Source organism: Festucalex cinctus, chromosome 1, assembly GCF_051991245.1.
Source record: "Festucalex cinctus isolate MCC-2025b chromosome 1, RoL_Fcin_1.0, whole genome shotgun sequence".
NCBI classification, from domain to species: Eukaryota; Metazoa; Chordata; class Actinopteri; order Syngnathiformes; family Syngnathidae; genus Festucalex; species Festucalex cinctus.
Window position 1 is genome coordinate 13816121 of NC_135411.1, and position 17984 is coordinate 13834104.

A 17984-nucleotide genomic window follows, 5' to 3' on the forward strand; every position below is an offset into this window, starting at 1 on the left:
TGGATTAACTATGGTTTTGGTTCAGTGAGAATGTTAGGATTAGATGGATGGAACTTCCAATTTACTGTACACTAAAACCAAAACACACAATGTCCAAAAACAATCCAAATAAATTAAAAAAACTAATGAAATAATGTGTTGACACATCAGCTGTAAGTGGCTTTTAAGACACTATTACATGTGTAATGTATAATATAATGATGTATGTAACTAAATTGTATTTAGTGTTTGTTTACCTGAAGTGGTAATCACTAGCACGCTAATGCTAAACGTTATTGCTAACCGTTGAGCAAATTTTGTTGCCGTTTAATGTATAGACGATAATAAATTATGAGTACTACTTCTATCCACTCAATCAATTCAATTTATGTCCAACCTTAGTGGATTAATTATGGTTTTGGTTCAGTGAGAATGTTAGGATTAGATGGATGGAACATCCAATTTACTGTACACTAAAACCAAAACACACAATGTCCAAAAACAATCCAAATAAAAAAGAAAATAGTGAAAAATACCAGTGGAAATGTATGCAGTGCTGCTAGTAAAGTTATTCTCCGTGACTAAACAGTGTTTTCAATGCGGCTACGCTGGGGACTTAGTGAAGAAAGTAGCGCTCTTTTCTCCCTTCTCGACTCCTTTATTGAGCCGAAGATAGCGTGAAGAAATGTGGACAGGTGAGGGCCTGCGGTAATGAGAATAGACAACCTTTCCCTTTACGACACACAAAAAATGGATAGCTTTTTCACTCACTGTGCAAAATCACCCTGAAACCATCCTTTCTCACACACACTCCAAGTCCTTACCTGCTCCAGCTTCCAGTGGAATTCAGCAGGTCTGAAAGTATCCAGCTGGCTGAAATCTCTTCGAAGCAGGAAGACTAGCCGGCAGTTATGAATATATAGAGAATAATGGTGGCGGTTCATTTCTGCAAAATCAACAACAAATATGTTTTTGACCATTGAGACAGCAAAGATATATATGTATTTTTTTTTCCATTATTTCCCATCAGATATTTCCAGTTGTGTGAAATGAAGGTTTGGTAAACTCCACATTTAAATCACTGAAGTCATTTCCACCTTCAATACATGCTGTTCAAATTTGAATACATACAGTCATATTCTGGAAAAATAATATCAATCATAGCAAGTGTCACATTTTGAGACTTCTACGCTTCTTTACAATTTGGCAAACATCTCATTTCCACCAGAGCGAGGTGATTCAATGTTGTATATGTAAAAATACAAACTATACACAGTGGCAACATTCAAATCTGTGTGAGAAATATCTATTGCTGTCTGGAATGTGGTAAACTGTATTTCATGCTGTCACTAAAATATAAGTTATACGAAATTGTGAGCTCACCGGTTTTGTCAGAGTTGCAGAGTAAAGTTTCCTTCTCAGCTCTGAGTCCCGGACTGGGGCCGTGTTTCATCCACGTCGCGATGGTGAACTGATCCGTCAGGTTTTGGGGCACCACGTGATCGGGAACATTGGCCGCCTGCTGTCCGCCAAATCTGTAGATGAGGTCGCTGTCGCGGCCGCTGTCGGTCACGAGAGACGCCGTCCAGTTGGCGGACGGGCTTGGCGCCGGAAGAAGATCTGTACTGCCTGATGCCGCACCTGTATGGTCAGGAAAATGACAGAAACGCTCCAATCACAGTGTGTAAATAATACACATTTATACATATATTTTTTGTCTTAACCTACAGCTGTCTTTGCAAACTGGCTTGCATCCATAACAAGGAAATTCTGACTATAAATGGAATGCAAGAATGAACATGTCACAGTTTGGAATGGCCTAAGAGACTTAATTAAGAATATTAAATGGAATTCCAAGCAGTCTCCACAACTACAATAAGCTCACTGGAATTTTTTATTTTTTATTTTTAATAAAATGGAGCCAGACCTCAAATGTAATTCCTTATGATTAATTAAAATTTCATTGTCTCTCTTCATGACGACCCTCCACTGCTAAACGTCAGCTAGATGTTTCAAGCAGGCATTCTAAAATCCACCCTTTTCCTTTTAGTCTATTATTTCAATAGTCGCTTCCGCTGCGTCCCAATTCTTATTTTTATTTTATTTATTTATTTTTGCACCACTCGGTTGTTTTTACTCACCGCACAGTTTTTGCAAAGATTTCTCAGAGTACGTTTCCCGGTCGCAACCTTTCCCGATGTGACTCGTCTGCAGCTCCACCATCACCTTTATGCCAGATAAGGGTTCACCGCACGTTTCCAAGTGCAACTTTGGAAAGAGAGGCTTGCTGCCAGTGCCAGGCTCGTAGTCCACCCGCTTGTTCCAGCCTGAAAGGTACACATCCGTTATTAAAAATAAGTTGAATATTTTGCAGGTTTCTTTCTCAAGGAATCTGCTATAAATGTCTTAGAATTGTGGGCAATGACAATTTTCTGTGCTGACTTGAGATACGAGTCAAATCATCTTTTGACAACGACTGTGACGCAATAAACTGCAGTGATAGTCGTTTTTCGCAGAATAAGAACATGTGCCTGTGACTATTATGTGTTCCTCTACCATTTGTCTAAATATTGATTGCTTGAAGGTTCATACCAGTGTTTCTCAATTATTTTTTGTTATGCCCCCCACCCCCCTCCTCGAGGAAGATGAAATCATTTCATGACCACTCAACTCCCCGCAGCAACTATAAATAGTAGGGGTGTGAATTGCCTCGTATCTGACGATTCGATCCATATCACGATTCATTGGTCACGATTCGATTCGATACCGATTAATCCCGGTATGAATTTACAAGTCGATTGTTGTGATTTTTTTTTTACTCAAATTTAGAAAATACCATTCAGTAAACTTGTACATGTACAGTGTAAGATTTGCATAAAAATGTATTATTTATTGATCTGAAACTTTAGTTTTATAACTGAGCCACTTTATTTAACAAATAGGTTGTAACCTTTTTCATGTTAGAAAAGCATTGAAATAAAAATATTAAGGTTTAATGTTCCATTAATATAACACTCTTCCACGCTTAAGGTGTGAAAGTTAGATGTTTTGTTGAATATTTTTCCATCAAAAATGGATGTTAAAAAAAAAATCGATTCGGCTGCCTATTGAATCGATTCGAGAATTGCGTGCTGTAGTATCGCGATATATTGCCGAATCGATTTATTTCAACACCCCTAATAAATAATATCATTTGTCTTTCTAAAATGGTTAAATACACTTCTGCAGAGGAGCTAATACACACACTCTCTGACATTGAGAGTGCCACTGCCACCTACTGTACTGGATGTACAATTACACTTGATATAAGTATGGCAAAACAAACACACACACAAAACAAAAAAAACAAAAACAAAAACATGTTCCCCGAGGTTACACTCATATTTCAGAAGGACTGGGGTTATACCATATGTACACTGCCGACACCAATGCTATGCGTTAGTCCATTAATGGCGTTTGTTGTTTGGTGTTAGCATTAAGCTAGTAGACTTGACGGGAACGTTGCAGTATGTGGCTGTTTTATGTACACAACTTGTATCTCTCTTCATTTCATGTTTGTTTTACTTTAAAGCATTTCCATTGTGCGTACTTTTAGTAATTTTAGTAAGCTAGCTTTTATTTATGTGCTTTGTTTTTAGCCGTCTTTAGTTGTTTTGTTTGTAGGTGCTTTTAAATGTTGTACTTTTAATTATGTAAACCCCGTTGAGTTCCTTTGTGTGCGAAATCAATAAAGCTGTCTTAGTTTGACAGCAAAATGGCATTTAGTAGCTTGGAGCCTCGTTTTTGAAAAATTGCTCTTTCTGCCAACCTGCTACTTGTGAAGTGAGTTGCGTTCACTGCCAAAATACAGTGGTCATATCTCAAATTATTGTCAAAGCAAAAAATAAATAAATAAAAATCACAAAGTGCCAGTTTATTTGCTCCTCAATGCTTTCATCTTTGAGCTCTCTTAGATCAACATGAAAATGGCATTTAAATACATGTAAACATGCAGTGTATGTACTCGGTGCAACGTTTTCAAAACAGCTCCTGTCATTTTTCACATTAAATGGAGGGTACTAGTCCTTAATTTGTGTACAGACATAAATATAAAATAAGAACTAGTTTTTCACATCCTGTTACATTCAATGAACGAGAGTTGCTTTTAAGCTCTAAGGCACGTCTTAGTTCTCTCTATCTAGTGTTGCGTGAAACCGCATGACAAGTATATTTAGAGATTTCCCTGTATTAGTCATTTCTTTCCTCCTTGCTGTCTGCGAGTATTCACACATGACCTAATATACAAACCACGGCCATAATGTCTTATGTCCAAAAACTGACCTTTCTGCTGATAACAGAGCAAAATACACTTTTCACTAAATGTTGCGCTAAAAGGTCGGCGATGCTTTAAGACGGCAGGAAGAACCAGCAGCTCTCGGTCTCATTCTAACTTTGTTTCTCACTTTCCTCCCTTGAGTGCTCGTTCTTGATCTCCTCCTCACTTCCTCTTTCATTCCTGGGTGAGTTGGACTTGTGAGAGGCTGTCAGTGCTGACAGGTGAGGCAGCAGGGGAGAGTCTGGCTCCGATATCAGGCTCCCACGTTGAAGGAAACACTCCCAGTCAACTTTCTCTCGCTCTCTCTAGAGCTTTTGTTTCATTATTTTTTTTTTTCACTTCAGGGTTTGATTTCCATGAGAGACGGTCGTTCTAAAATGAAACTGAAATCCCTCGAGGAAAAAGATGTGCTGGAAAAGTGCAGGCTTCAATATCACACATTTCACAACACTCGCTGGGTTCAAAATATTTCAACAAATAACAGTCATTAATTATATATACATACACCAGTAATTTGTATTTCAACACAGTTTGTTGCTGTTGGCTCAATATCTAAAAGAACACAACTATTTAGGGGGGGGGAATATATATATATATATACATATATATATATATATATAATAGTGTTGTTCCGATACCATTTTTTGGCTACCGATACCGATACCCAGCTTTGCAGTATCGGCCGATACCGATACCATACCGATACTTAAGGTTTTTTTTTTTTCCTCAACATGAAAAAGCTGTCCTGCCATTGGTTCAGAGCATTCAAGGGCCAATAGGATATCTTAGATCGGCATGCAGTGAACATGTCATATATCAGTGAATGTTGTGCACGAGCAAGACACAGGATGCAGCATCCAAAATCCTATATTAGCATTGGAATTAATGGTAGCGGCATGTTACTAATGAGTAGTCACCGATACCACTGGTTTTATGCAGTATCGGCACCTCTGCCGATACCAGTATTGGAACAACACTATTATATTACCAAACACTGCATCAGTTAAGTTGCTACTATACCTAATATTGCTATCATATTTCTTATTCAACTGCTAATTTAATTTAACTTAAATTAAAAAGACGTTGCAAGCAAGCATCAAAATCTGCGCTGACAACGACATCCCGACCAAATAAAAAGCTTAATACGACATAAAAGCAAACGACTGTGTTTACATCGTCTTCCCAAACCCTTTCTCAAAGGTCTTCCAGACACCAATGAGGCAATAAATAAAACGATGAGCTGATTGAAATAATGAACTTAAATAGTCAGAAATTAATTTGCATGCACTGACTAGTTCCTCCAGCGCGGAAGCATGAGAGCGATCAATTTTGAACAAAATGGCTGACTCAAATGGAGTTTATGTAACTTAAAAAAACTAAAAATAAATCCAGACTTTCAATCTTGAGGCCATATCACGCTGCACGGCTCCCACAGAGAGAGAAGAGGCGGAGCTTTACAACAATTCTCAGACAGTTGCGCAGCAGACAGTCAATTGCAATATTTATTTATTTGTGTACTTATTTAATAAAAAAAAAAAAAGGAAAGAAATGAAAGGAGGCAGAAAGAAGTAAAATTTATGACATCTGCCCCTAATTAACACAAAATGATTTCTACTTAACGTGTACCCACTTTCTCTTTCTCACTTTTTTTTTTTTTTTTTTTTTTTTTTTTTTTTTTTTAAACTTGTTTTGCAAGTTATTTGGTAAAATTTGGTGATGGGCTTTATACATAACTTTGAGGCAGTTATATTCCACCAATTCATTCCTTTTTAAGGGTTTTAATCTACAAATTTTGTGTTTGTATGATTCTTACAAACAAGTTTCTGTAAAAGGAATATTGGTTCGGTAGATTTGTTGCAACTATTTTCAATGTGTAATGTGTAAAAATGACATAACATTGGGACAGACCAATAGAATCAGTTTGTGACAAAACTATGACATTGACCGTCATCAGGTTTCCGGCCGACGGTGCCGATCAAACAGTAAACAACGCAAGGACTGCTTGGCTATTTCTGACCTTGCCACCCAGCTTTGCAGACAGGCTTGACATCAATATGCACAGCCACTTCCTCCTTTGCGCTCTTCTGACCACAGTCAAAGGCTGTCACCATAATCTTGTAGCTCTGCTGCTTGTCATAGATCAGCCGCTCCGTGTTTCTGATATTACCTAAAGGGCACCAAAACAGAGTTCAAATGATTAGAAACACTTCTCTTTATTATTTTTTTTACAGTAGCAATTCCCGTGATAGGGCCGCCAAGGGCTTGTTGTTTCTAATATTGAAGTATCACGGTAAAATTGCAGCTCTACTTGTAAAATTACATTTTTTTTAAAAACATTTTGATTAATAAAAAACACCTTTTCCCATTGAACAGGTTATTTTATTTTGAAACACATGATAGAATATTTAGAAAGGTGGTGTCCAAACTATGGCCCGGGGGCCATTTGCGGCCCGCCATACATTTTTTGGCGGCCCGCGGCAAATACTAAAAATAATTTTTCAATGCTGTTTAAAAAAAAAAAAAAAAGGTGGATTAAACATTTCTAGCTACGCAAAGACACAAATTTGCAGCTAATTATTCAGTTACAGAAATAAAACTAGTTTCATCCACTTGTTGCTAAGTATCAAGGTCCAATTTGTGAAAATTAATGGTTCTAAGTGTGGTCAGTTTACTACCGATTGTTCTTGTGGTTCAGAATGTCAAGTTGGGATTCAGCTGCTGCTCAGTGGAGAGGTGTATCTATTATAGTGGCACACAGGGGTCACTATTTGCCTTGTCACTGTTAGCAGTTTTCAATAAGTAACTGTACATTATATCAACAATTTATAATTGCTTCATTGATTTTAACAATGTTCAACTCATTCACTGCCATTGACGGAAAAAGACGTCAAATGATTTTTTTTTTTTTTTTTTTTTGCTGGTCTGGCAATGAATGTGTTAAAAAAAAGCACAAAAAAAAAAAAGCAAAGTGGCCCTTTCAGCTTTCTATTTTTCTGTATGTGGCCACAGTGTCCCATCACTGGTGAACTATTTTTCGTACAGACCTTACTCGTGCTTGGGGCTAACTAGTACCCCCTGGCCCTTTCTTATTTTTATTTTGCACATTTATCAGAGCAAAAAGGTAATTGTATGTTACAGTAGCTCGTCTCGGTCCCTCCATCCTCCTTCTCCTTTACACCTCAAGAAAGAATGAAAAATAATAATAATTGGAGGCAACAATTAACTTCAAAGAGGTGGATTGTTTATTCAACTCTGCAAGCAGCAGTCATACTGTGCCCTGCTTAGACCTCCCTCAAAAAAAGAAGAGAAGACCTTAGTAACCAGACAGTATTAGCAGTTATTGAAACATTGATTTAAAATAAATAAATAAATAAACTTCAAACCAATAACTGTCCCATTCCTAAATTAAACTACATATTTCTTTAACTAATTAGATTTCAAATTCATCCTCATGGGCAGTTAGAAAAGCAAAATTTGCTACGGCCAACATTGACTAGGAAAAAAAAAAAAAAACATCTGTAATGGTCTGCATACATTAACGCACATTTGAGTGATGTAATATTGCATTTTTGTATAGTATTGTTGGTTTCTAGAATGATATGACAATACTATGCAAAATGTTGCAATTTGTCATGCAAGGAGAGACAAAAGTCAGGAAGCAGCCTCACATTCATGACGTAATGTATCCGTGATTCAAACCCTGACCCAAGTCCTTGTGAACTGGGCTATAAAAGCAATGGTGCAATTCAACCCGTGCACCTGAAGAGACTGCCAAGGCATGATGGGAAAACGAAGCTTCATGAAGCACTTGCAATATATTTTTTTTTTTTTACTCCTCTAGATGGTGCACTTGGATTAAAGATAAAGGCAAGTGCAAAGGAAATGTATTAAGATCATTAAACCAAAGAGTGCCATCTAGGGGAGTCAAAAGATATCACAGGTGCTTCACGAAGCTTCATTTGTCCAATACGCCTGCCAAGATTATGGACTCAGTAGGAAATTAGACAAAATACTGTACTAGTATCTTTCATATAATTGTATGCGATTTGGCTTAAAGGCTACATTTACAGTTTAAACAAGTAATTTTCTGTCAGCTTTCATCACTTTATCCATCTAACCTTATCTGCTTTAGTATTTTTAATAATAAAGGGTTATATTATGCAAATTGACTTTTTAATTGCTTGTAGCAAACAGTTGGGTTTCTGTTTAAGCGACCAATTAAAGCTTTATTTTTCCACCTAGTTATGAAAATGTGACCGTGAGAGAGCCGTTCGGAGCTTACCGCCAGTGGCGGCTTCACGCACACAATATTCATTTGCAGTCCGGACACGAAAAAGGGCACATTTTCTGCTCCGGAGGGAGTCTCAGAGGCCGGAGAATTCTCCTGTTGGGTGTTGCTCATGGAGTCTCGAAAAGAAAATGCCACTACAGGGGTTCGACATGTCGCAACAGTGAGTCGCCTTGCTTCATCCAGTGCCCCAGCTCCGCCCCAGTCGTCATGGTAACAAAAGACGGACTCTTCGTTTGCATTAGACTGAACCCAAAACAATGTGATATGAAGCAGAGTGACAAATGGATTTTAAATGGTATAATTATGAATATTTATTAACACACCTGGGAACTGTTTTTAAAAAAAATGAAAAAGTGAGTGTTCAACAGATTGTCTCAGAAAATTTGAATATTGTGATAAAGTCCATTATTTTCTGTAATGTAATTAAATAAGCAAAAATGCCATACAGTCTCGATTTATTACAAATCAACTGAAATATTGCAAGCCTTTTACAATTTTAATATTGCTGCTTATGGCTTACAGCTTAACTAATTAATTAATCACAAAAAATTATCGCATTAATCATTGTATTATCACAGATTAATCACACTATTAATTTTGACCGCAGATGATCCTTTTAGCCGACAGCGGTTGGTTATGTTAAAGATCGCTGCTCGAGTTTGAGCAATAAACATAACTACATGCATTAAAGTAATGAATTTAATAGATGTTTACATATGCTGTAGGTCATTTTCCTCCATTTTAAATTATGCAAATAATTAATTGATTAGAAATAGCAGGATGAGCGTGTGCAGTGGATATAAATTTTTGAAGATGTCCTCATAACATTAAATGTCGAAAAAATTAACACATAACAGGTGCGCTTCAAATTTAGCGGGCAAAATATGTTGGTAAAAAAAAGCCTTTTTAAATGAGTGATTAATCATGATTAATCAAAATTCTAAGATGTGATTAATCTGATTTAAAAATGTAATTATTTGACAGCTCTAATTAAAACAATAAAAAGCTTGCAATATTTCAGTTGATTTGTAATGAATCCAGAATGTATGGCATTTTTGCTTATTTAATTGCATTACAGGAAATAATGGACTTTATCACAATATTCAAATTTTCCGAGACAGTCCTGTAAAGCTCAGTTTTAATTGGCAGCTAATACACGATCACACTGCAAACACAAGGCGAGACTTCAACCTTTTTATTTACAGCTGACAGCGTGGTTCCGCACTGCACGGCATTCTCCCCATTTGCTCACGATTAAGCAAATGTCAAACGCGCAATTTTTCAATGAAGTAGGCCCACTTATAAGTCGACTTCCTCACTTAGATCCACTCAAGAAAAATATATAGCGAGAGACTCACATAAATAAAATACACACACATTAGGCCCTCCAGCTGCCCCTTGACTTTGAATCTTGCTGAATTCATTCGGCGTGGATGTGGACGTTCATGGAGACGCAAGCAAATAGCCCAAAGCTGAAAACGGCAGACATGTGCGGAATAGAAAACAATCGAAAATCAATCCGAAATTTGTCCTGCAGCCGTCTAGGAAGTGTGCAGAGACACGAGCCAAATAGATCTTGGTTCGAGTTTATTCTTGTTTATTTCTTCCCACTATAAACAAGATGAATTAGTCGTACTCAGAAGTGTAGTAAATTAACAATAAATAATAATAGCATTTTATTTAAAGGTGCCTGTCAATGCGCAAATCCCGAGTGGAGCCTTGTTCTTCACATTGACGATTCTTGCGTTTTACAACATGTGAGTATTCTATTAAAAAATAACATATGTATAGAATTGTCGTATGCCACATTTAGAGTAACCTAATGACAAGTTCATTCATACTGTAAATCAGGGGTGTCCAAACTTTTTCATTTGAGGGCCACATACAGAAAATCAGAAGGACGCAAGGGCCACATAATGTTATGAAGAGAAATTGTGTTTAGTCTTAAAAATTGTACAAATAATTTATTTGTGCTTTTGCATATTTATAAAAAATGGTACAGTATATAAACCAATTTATTTGTAATATGGCAATAGGGTTATTATAGTTTTTGAATTTTTCATTTTATTTTTTATTTTGTTTTGAGTTGTTTTTTTAAATTTAGTTAGTTTTAATTAGATTTCAGGGTGGTTCTGTTAGTTTTTTATTAGTTTTAGTTCTTTAATAAATGCTTAGTTTTAGTTTAGTTAGTTTCAGTATTTGTTTTAGGTTTGTTTGTTTTTTTAATGTGTATTACTTGTGCACAATATTTAAAAAAACACCATGGGTTTATATCTAAATAAATCTACTAAAAATCCCATTTAAAATCATCCCCAAAACCTCATGCAATAAATTAATTACCAAAGACTCAAACGAAGGACAATTTTGCTATAATTATGGTTTTATTTTTAGTTAGTTTTGTAAACATAAAATGTAGTTTCAGTTAGTTTTCTTTTTTTAAAAAGCATCTTCGTTTTTATCTTATTTCGTTAACGAAATTGTAGTTTTGAATTTTAGTTTTTTCGTTAGTCTTAGTTAACTAAAATAAACTTTAATAGCACCTGTGTTTTTCGACATCCTCCCTTCTTACTTTGACCATCTCCAAACATTTTTGTTTTTATTTTATTTGAACTGAGTTAAATGCCATTTTTAGCATATGTCGTGGGCCACTAAAAAATGGATGACGGGCCGCAAATGGCACCCGGGCCGTAGTTTGGACACCACTGCTGTAAACTAACAAGAAACTGAATGCGTCAAACGCTTTGAAACTCCTCCGTACCGTCTCGAATCGAATTGTAATCCCACTGAATCGAAGCAGATCGAATCATTTCACTTTACAATAACTCCCCCTTGAATCGTATTGCAACTCATGCATCGGGATAAATATGAAATCAAGTTTTATTGGACAGTTGCACTCCCCTATAATTAGGGATGTAACGATAAGGGCAATATCGTGATTTTGTGATATTAAAACTGCCACAATATCGTCATCATCATGTTCACAATATTTAAAGGGAACACATCTGTTAAAAAAAAAAAAAAAAAAAAAAGTCAGGTTGATTTCCATTTGTGCAGTTCTAGCACCCTCTGGTGGCTAGTTTATTAGTGCAATTTAATTTTCATTAGGGATGTTTTGGCCTTCTATGTTTAAAATCTGATAATTGTCGGATGAAGGGGAACGGAATATGATTGTGAAGCGAGTCAATATGTGGAGGAACTCAATGTGTGCATGCATTAACAACATAAAATAATAACATAATAATAACAAAACATAACATGCGTACCTTAACAAGTAAGCGCCTCAATATTGTTATTAGAGAATGTAGCTGGTTTATATGCATTGCTGTTATGTACAAAAGCACAGATTTTTTTTTTTTAGTGTGAGCTCTTTTTTTTTTTTTTTTTTTTTTTAACAATATTGTGGCCTTTTTTAAATATCGCCAACCCCCCCCCACAATATCGTGATAATTATCGTATCGTGACCATATCGTGATATTATCGTATCGTGATGTTTGGATATCGTTACATCCCTACCTATAATCAATTAGGAAAAGTTTGTACTGTATTTTTTAAGTCCTTCGGACAATTATAACCAAAATCAACATCAACATTTAATATCAAGATGGTAAAAAATGAATAAATAAAAAGAACAAAAAAATACACGACTCAAAGGGAGACTTTGGATTCACTATATTTGGGGGCTATTTTGTACTATTTCTTAGTTTATGCATTTACATCTTTCAGAGCATGTGAAATATAGTGACGATTTCTATCGTCATCTCATCTGTGAAAGGTGCAACAACTCACCTTTGAGCGCTATAAAAACAAAACGTTATGAATGTTAAATTACAGCTCTACCAAATGCTTGAGCTGGCATCTACAGTATGCCAAGGAATCTTGAAAATTAATGATTAGCATTGTTAATTTGCTCTACTGATTAGTTGACTGGCTAGTTTTAAAGGTTAACATAATACATCATTAGTAGCAGGATTTTTTTTTTTTCTCCATCGTTTTCAATCATTTTCTATCGCACTTTTTACATGCATACACATGTGCGTCATATTCTTAAGGAAACGGGGATCCTATGGCTCAAAAATTTGATAGGGGAAAAAGTGATTGGTTTTCAATATTGCACCCAAAAATTACCTAAAAGAAAAAAAAAAATGCCGTCAGCCCTAACGCAACAAAATTTGCCTTCCTGAGTATTATACTGAAGTTTGTGTCAAACCTAAAAATCTGATTAAAAGAATTGAAAGCCATTTCGACAAGATTCATATTCATGACCGCACGGATTGAACGCATTGGAGCCCCAAAATGTAGTTTGAATGGAACCGCATGCACATCTGTCATCTGTGAAATGCACAAAGTACGAGTTGGCTCGAAGAACTGATGTGGCAACATCAAAGAGCCTTTTATGGTCAAGTGCTGATAATACAGCCTCTAATTGTATGTACAATACACTTGACACAAAATACTGACTTTCGCATTGTAAAATGGGGGGGTGGGGGGGGGGGGAACAACAACAACAACAAAAAACAGTCAGTTTTCCCTCCTTCACATACATTTGCACAGCTTTTATACTCTGTAGTTAAAGTACATAATTCTCAGCATTTATCACAAATATGCAGTCTGTTGTCCAATCCGCACAAATTTAAAGACACGCACACACACTCACCATTGCGGTCTATGGCAAACGGTGTGTCTGCAGTGACAATTTCGTAGTTGCAGATCTGACTGTACTGCGGAGAACAATCTTGGTCCCAAGCTTCCACCTGTGACAGCACAGAATACGCTTAAGTATACATTTAATAGCTGCTGGCTAACTGGCATTGTTTTTTTTACACACACTGTATTAGGATATCCCTAATCTATCTCTCGCTTTTTTTTTTTTTTAACGATATCATATATATTACGCCCTCCCCTACCACACGAGTCATGTTGTTTTTGTCTCCTATTCATGTGGCTGTTTTTTCCACAATCCCATACTGTGCTCCTCTCCTCAGATTTGTTGTTTTTCACTCTTTATGTTTTCCTTTAAATTGGGGCACTGTTTGGCGAGCCAGCGGGCTTCTCCGTTCTGACCCCCTCTGTTGGGTGAAGGTCAAAATTCCCATTTTCGGAAGCATTTGGGATAAACTGTTCACAGTTACTGCCGCATACATATTCCGATCTAAACCACGATGCTCTGATGTCATTAATCACTTCCACTTTTAACTTATTCACTCCCAAGACATTTTCGCTATTTTACTGGATTTTGACTGATTTTGCAAGACCCATAGAATATTGTGTCTTATTGCTATAAAAACATGGAATCTACCGAAAGAGTTTTCCATTTTGCATCAATTAGCATTAAAATATGGTTAAGTTTCATCATTATTTAAAAATCTGTTTAAAACTATGGGGAAAAGAGCTTTTTGATCTCTTATACTCTGCTGCCATCTGCTGGCCGTTTTTGTAATAAGTACCATTGCTTCAAGCATTCTCTTCAGTTCAGATGCTGCATCAAAGCCAAAATGTATAAATACATCTTTGGGAGCATGGCAATATTTAAAATAGAACTTATTTATACGTTTTTGGGAGTAAATGAGTTAACTTTCTACAGTTAATAAAAGACATTTTAGTCATGTCACTCATCACATTAATAAAGCAGTTGGTTTCCTCCTTGCTCCAAACGTGTGGTTCTTTCCTGCATTGCCATGTTGCGCCATTTTTGCTTACCTCTGCTTGTATATTTCGGGTGGATTACGCACCAGGTGAGTACACACTGGGGCATTTTTATCAATAGAGTCAGTTAAATAATGTGAAGACGCCACAGAGAAATAAAAATTTTCAAATTAGGCTCATTTAGCGAACGGCAACGTAAGATGGCCGCCGCAAATACACATAATTCAGACCAAGATTCCTTGCAAATAGAGAATGCGAGAAAGACATATCAAAGTTCCGCTCAAAGGAGGTACCCCGATATGCATTTTTATTACGGATAGACCAATTATCAGTGCCAACATTCAGCATTTTGACAAATATGGACATCCTTGAAGAACCATACAGCCAATAATAGATCCATTTAAAACTGTTAACTACAGGGGACAGTTTATTTCAATTTTCAGTCAACTTTATAACAAATGCTTCTGACCCTGGGAACTCACAGCACTTTCTGTTAGTGTTTTGAAGAGTAAAACTAAACATTTCAGATATTTTGAAATTTTGGAAAATTATTGACTGTTAAAAAAAAAAATCGGGAGCTATTTACTTGAGTTTTTATTTAACTTTTAAGACATACTAATGACCCTGGGATGTCCCTGAACTCTTTGTTAGAAAACAAAGATGTCTACTGACTAAGATTTAAATAAATAAATAAATAAATAAATAAATAAATAAATACAACTCCAGTATTTTGCAAATCTTAAAAGTTGTTCAATTATGCTCACAAAAATTAAAATAAAAAAAATAAAAAAGTTAAAAGTTGGAGTTTGTACTTATTTTACGCCAATATTTCCCCTTTTAGTGACGAATACTGGCTCCAAATATCCATTATCAATCTCCTTGACTACTAATAATCGGTGTCGCCCTTGAAAAAAAAACATCACCCTATCGATAATTTATATGACCACATATTCGTGTTAGAAAATGGGTAACCCAGCATGGTCTTATTTGGACAAGAAAATATTTGTGTTTTTGCGCATGTTTACATGGCCTTTCAAAACCCAAATATTGCCAATATAAATGTTATGGTAATTATTATTAGTTTTTTTTACATTTTGTTTGTCTCTTGGAAGTGAATTTCATTGCTCGTATCAGTTCAATGACAAATGCTCATAACTTCAAAAAAAAAAAAAAAAAAAAAAAACATCACTTACCATAATACCATTAAAGGAAGGCTCCTTTAATTTTACATGTATGGCTTGATCGGCAGTAAATAGTTAGTTTAGCTACGAAAAATGCATAAGAGCTGAAGAATACACCCTTATATTGATTTATTTAACTTTTCTTCAACATAGAAGTACTTCCGTGTTGCAACGCCCCCGAGTGGTGACGTCACTAGTGTGTATACTCGCTTGGCGAACAGTAGTTCACGCAGACATAACAACGGGGAGGACACAAACTGTCACTTATGCCTTTGTGTATTGCAAAATTTTGCAAGGCGTCGGCAAGGAAAAACCCGCGAGACCCCCTAAAAAAAAAACAAAAAAAAACAAAAAAAAAAAACCGACATGAGTAGAAGGACAAGCAGGCGTGCGCGCAGCGAACATTTCAGGCATGAGGACTTACATACAAAATATGTTACAATTTGAGATGGGGTACGCCACACGCCTAATACTAAAGCCCAACGCAGTACCGAGTATCTTTAAAGAACCAGACGTGGGAAATAATCAAGCCGATGGAGGATCTCTGGCGGCTACTTCTGCTAGCAACACGGAGCTCACTCTCACAACAGCCGGCACAAATCGAGGTCTCCCTACGGCCACTGAAAGGTCTCGGAGAAGCGAAGCAAATGTAAAGCGAAAGGTAGGCATGTTTCGGGGGTGGGGGGGCATTGGTTATTATACTGCACGGACTGTTTTATTTCATAATTCATTTGAAGGTGGCCAACGCAGGGGCACGTCGGCACGTTACCGTAATGCACAGTATTAACAATCGTTGGGGCGGCTGGCTTGACTTCGTCTTTTCGAGTGGCGGCTGGCCTGACCGCAGTGGGACGCTCCGCAAAAAAAGAAAAAAAAAAACAGCTAGGGGAGGTTGGGTGCTGTAACGACGATACATTTAATTTTACTATTTTTTCTTTTTCCTGAAATATTTCGTCAGTTCCACACGTTTTGCATTGCTCGTACTGTGTGTCACTTTACCTGTTGGATATTTGCTCCTCCAAGACTTTTCTTCTTCACATCTTTCATCGCAACCAAAGCTATCCTGAGAATGTCTATTTAGTATTGCCATGTTGAATGTCTGATGTTCCAGGATGCAGTTGAGATTGTCCGCAAGGAACCGATCCTCGAGTTTTTTCATTTCCAGACAGCACACATTCATTTGCGGATTGTCCATTCATGTGCAGCTCCCGCACGAACACCACTCACCCCCCGCCTGATTCACTCGTTCGTCAAAGTTTATTTTGTGCCCGAAAAGACCATCTGGCGCCACAACTTTCACATCCAAGGCAGACTTTCCTTCGGTAGTGTTATTTTGTCGTGTTGGCTCGAAGCGATAAGGTTTAATCCTTCCGGGTTTGACGCTAGATGCACGGCTGCGTTGCATAGTGCTTCCATAGTGTAGCGTTTACACACTAGTGACGTAAACATCCGGGTTATTTAGTCACGTGTAACAAACATGCCGGCGTTCGATTCATTTTAACATCGGTTTAAAAGTTATTAAATGTACATAAAAAAATAATCACGTCACCAAATTAATTATTGAAAAAGTAGCAACTTTTTGCTGCTAAAAATGGATCAATAAGTAAAGTGTTCCTTTAACATTTCATCATCAGAGAAAGCAAGTTATTTTCAACACTTTGGATTGATGTTCGATAATTTGTAAAAAATAAATAAAATAAAATAAAAATAAATAAATTAATTAATAACAATTTATAAAAAAAATTAATAATAATAATAATAATAATAATAATAATAATAATAAAATAAAAAAATAAAATAGTGCATGCACATACTGTATTGTAAATTTTTGCAACAATTTTTCAAGTTATTTTTTTATTTTTTTTTGTTCTCCTGAAAAGCGATGATTTTGGAGCTAAGATATATTGTGCCCAATACCAGTCACAATTATAACCAAGTGTCACATTTAAAGCCATAGCCATGTTTATATTATATCACAATGTTATAATACAGTGCACCCAAAATACCTGCAAAATGCTGTCATAGATCTTGCCTTCAGTTACGGAAGCCTTGTACAGAGGCTCCCGGAACACGGGGCAAAACTCATTGACGTCATCCACCTGAATGTGAACCACAGCCCTAAGGTGAAACCATGGAAAAGGGGAGCGAGGAAGCACACGGACGTGCAGTTTGGAGGTGATTGATGGAGGGAAGGGATAGCAGAGACAGGAAGCAAAGAGATGGATGAAGGAAGAGGCAGAAGAGGAATCCATTAGAGATGATCAAACTTAATTCAAACCTTTTTCATGGTCTATCTTAAGAACACCGAATGACGCATTTATAGGAGAATACAGTCAAATCCTTAAAATAGAAATCTGCCCCTTGCTCTTCCTGTGTAGACAAACCTGTAAAAAAAAAACAGCGTACTACCCTGTGATATAATTTACGCAGCAGAATATAAAAACGAAGCAATAATTCACACAAGTTTTCTTTTTCCGCGACCTTGCCTGCAACTTGTGTCTGAGGACGCACATCTGGCAAATTAATGACATTAGCTTAATGAGGCCTATTTAGAATGTCATGCAGTGATAAGGAC

General features: G+C 36.6%; 1 protein-coding gene across 2 annotated transcripts in view; it reads right to left on the reverse strand.

The window, feature by feature from the left end:
- clstn2a (calsyntenin 2a) overlaps positions 1–17984 on the reverse strand; it is a 173142-nt gene that overhangs the window by 41139 nt on the left and 114019 nt on the right. For both annotated transcript variants that reach the window (XM_077518142.1, XM_077518143.1), the window contains exons 4-9: positions 17416–17527; positions 13240–13336; positions 6312–6461; positions 2121–2306; positions 1363–1620; positions 804–925 (exon numbers count right to left, since the gene is read on the reverse strand). In XM_077518142.1, the coding sequence (XP_077374268.1) occupies positions 804–925; positions 1363–1620; positions 2121–2306; positions 6312–6461; positions 13240–13336; positions 17416–17527 (925 nt within the window). The remainder of the gene's footprint in view (positions 1–803; positions 926–1362; positions 1621–2120; positions 2307–6311; positions 6462–13239; positions 13337–17415; positions 17528–17984) is intronic.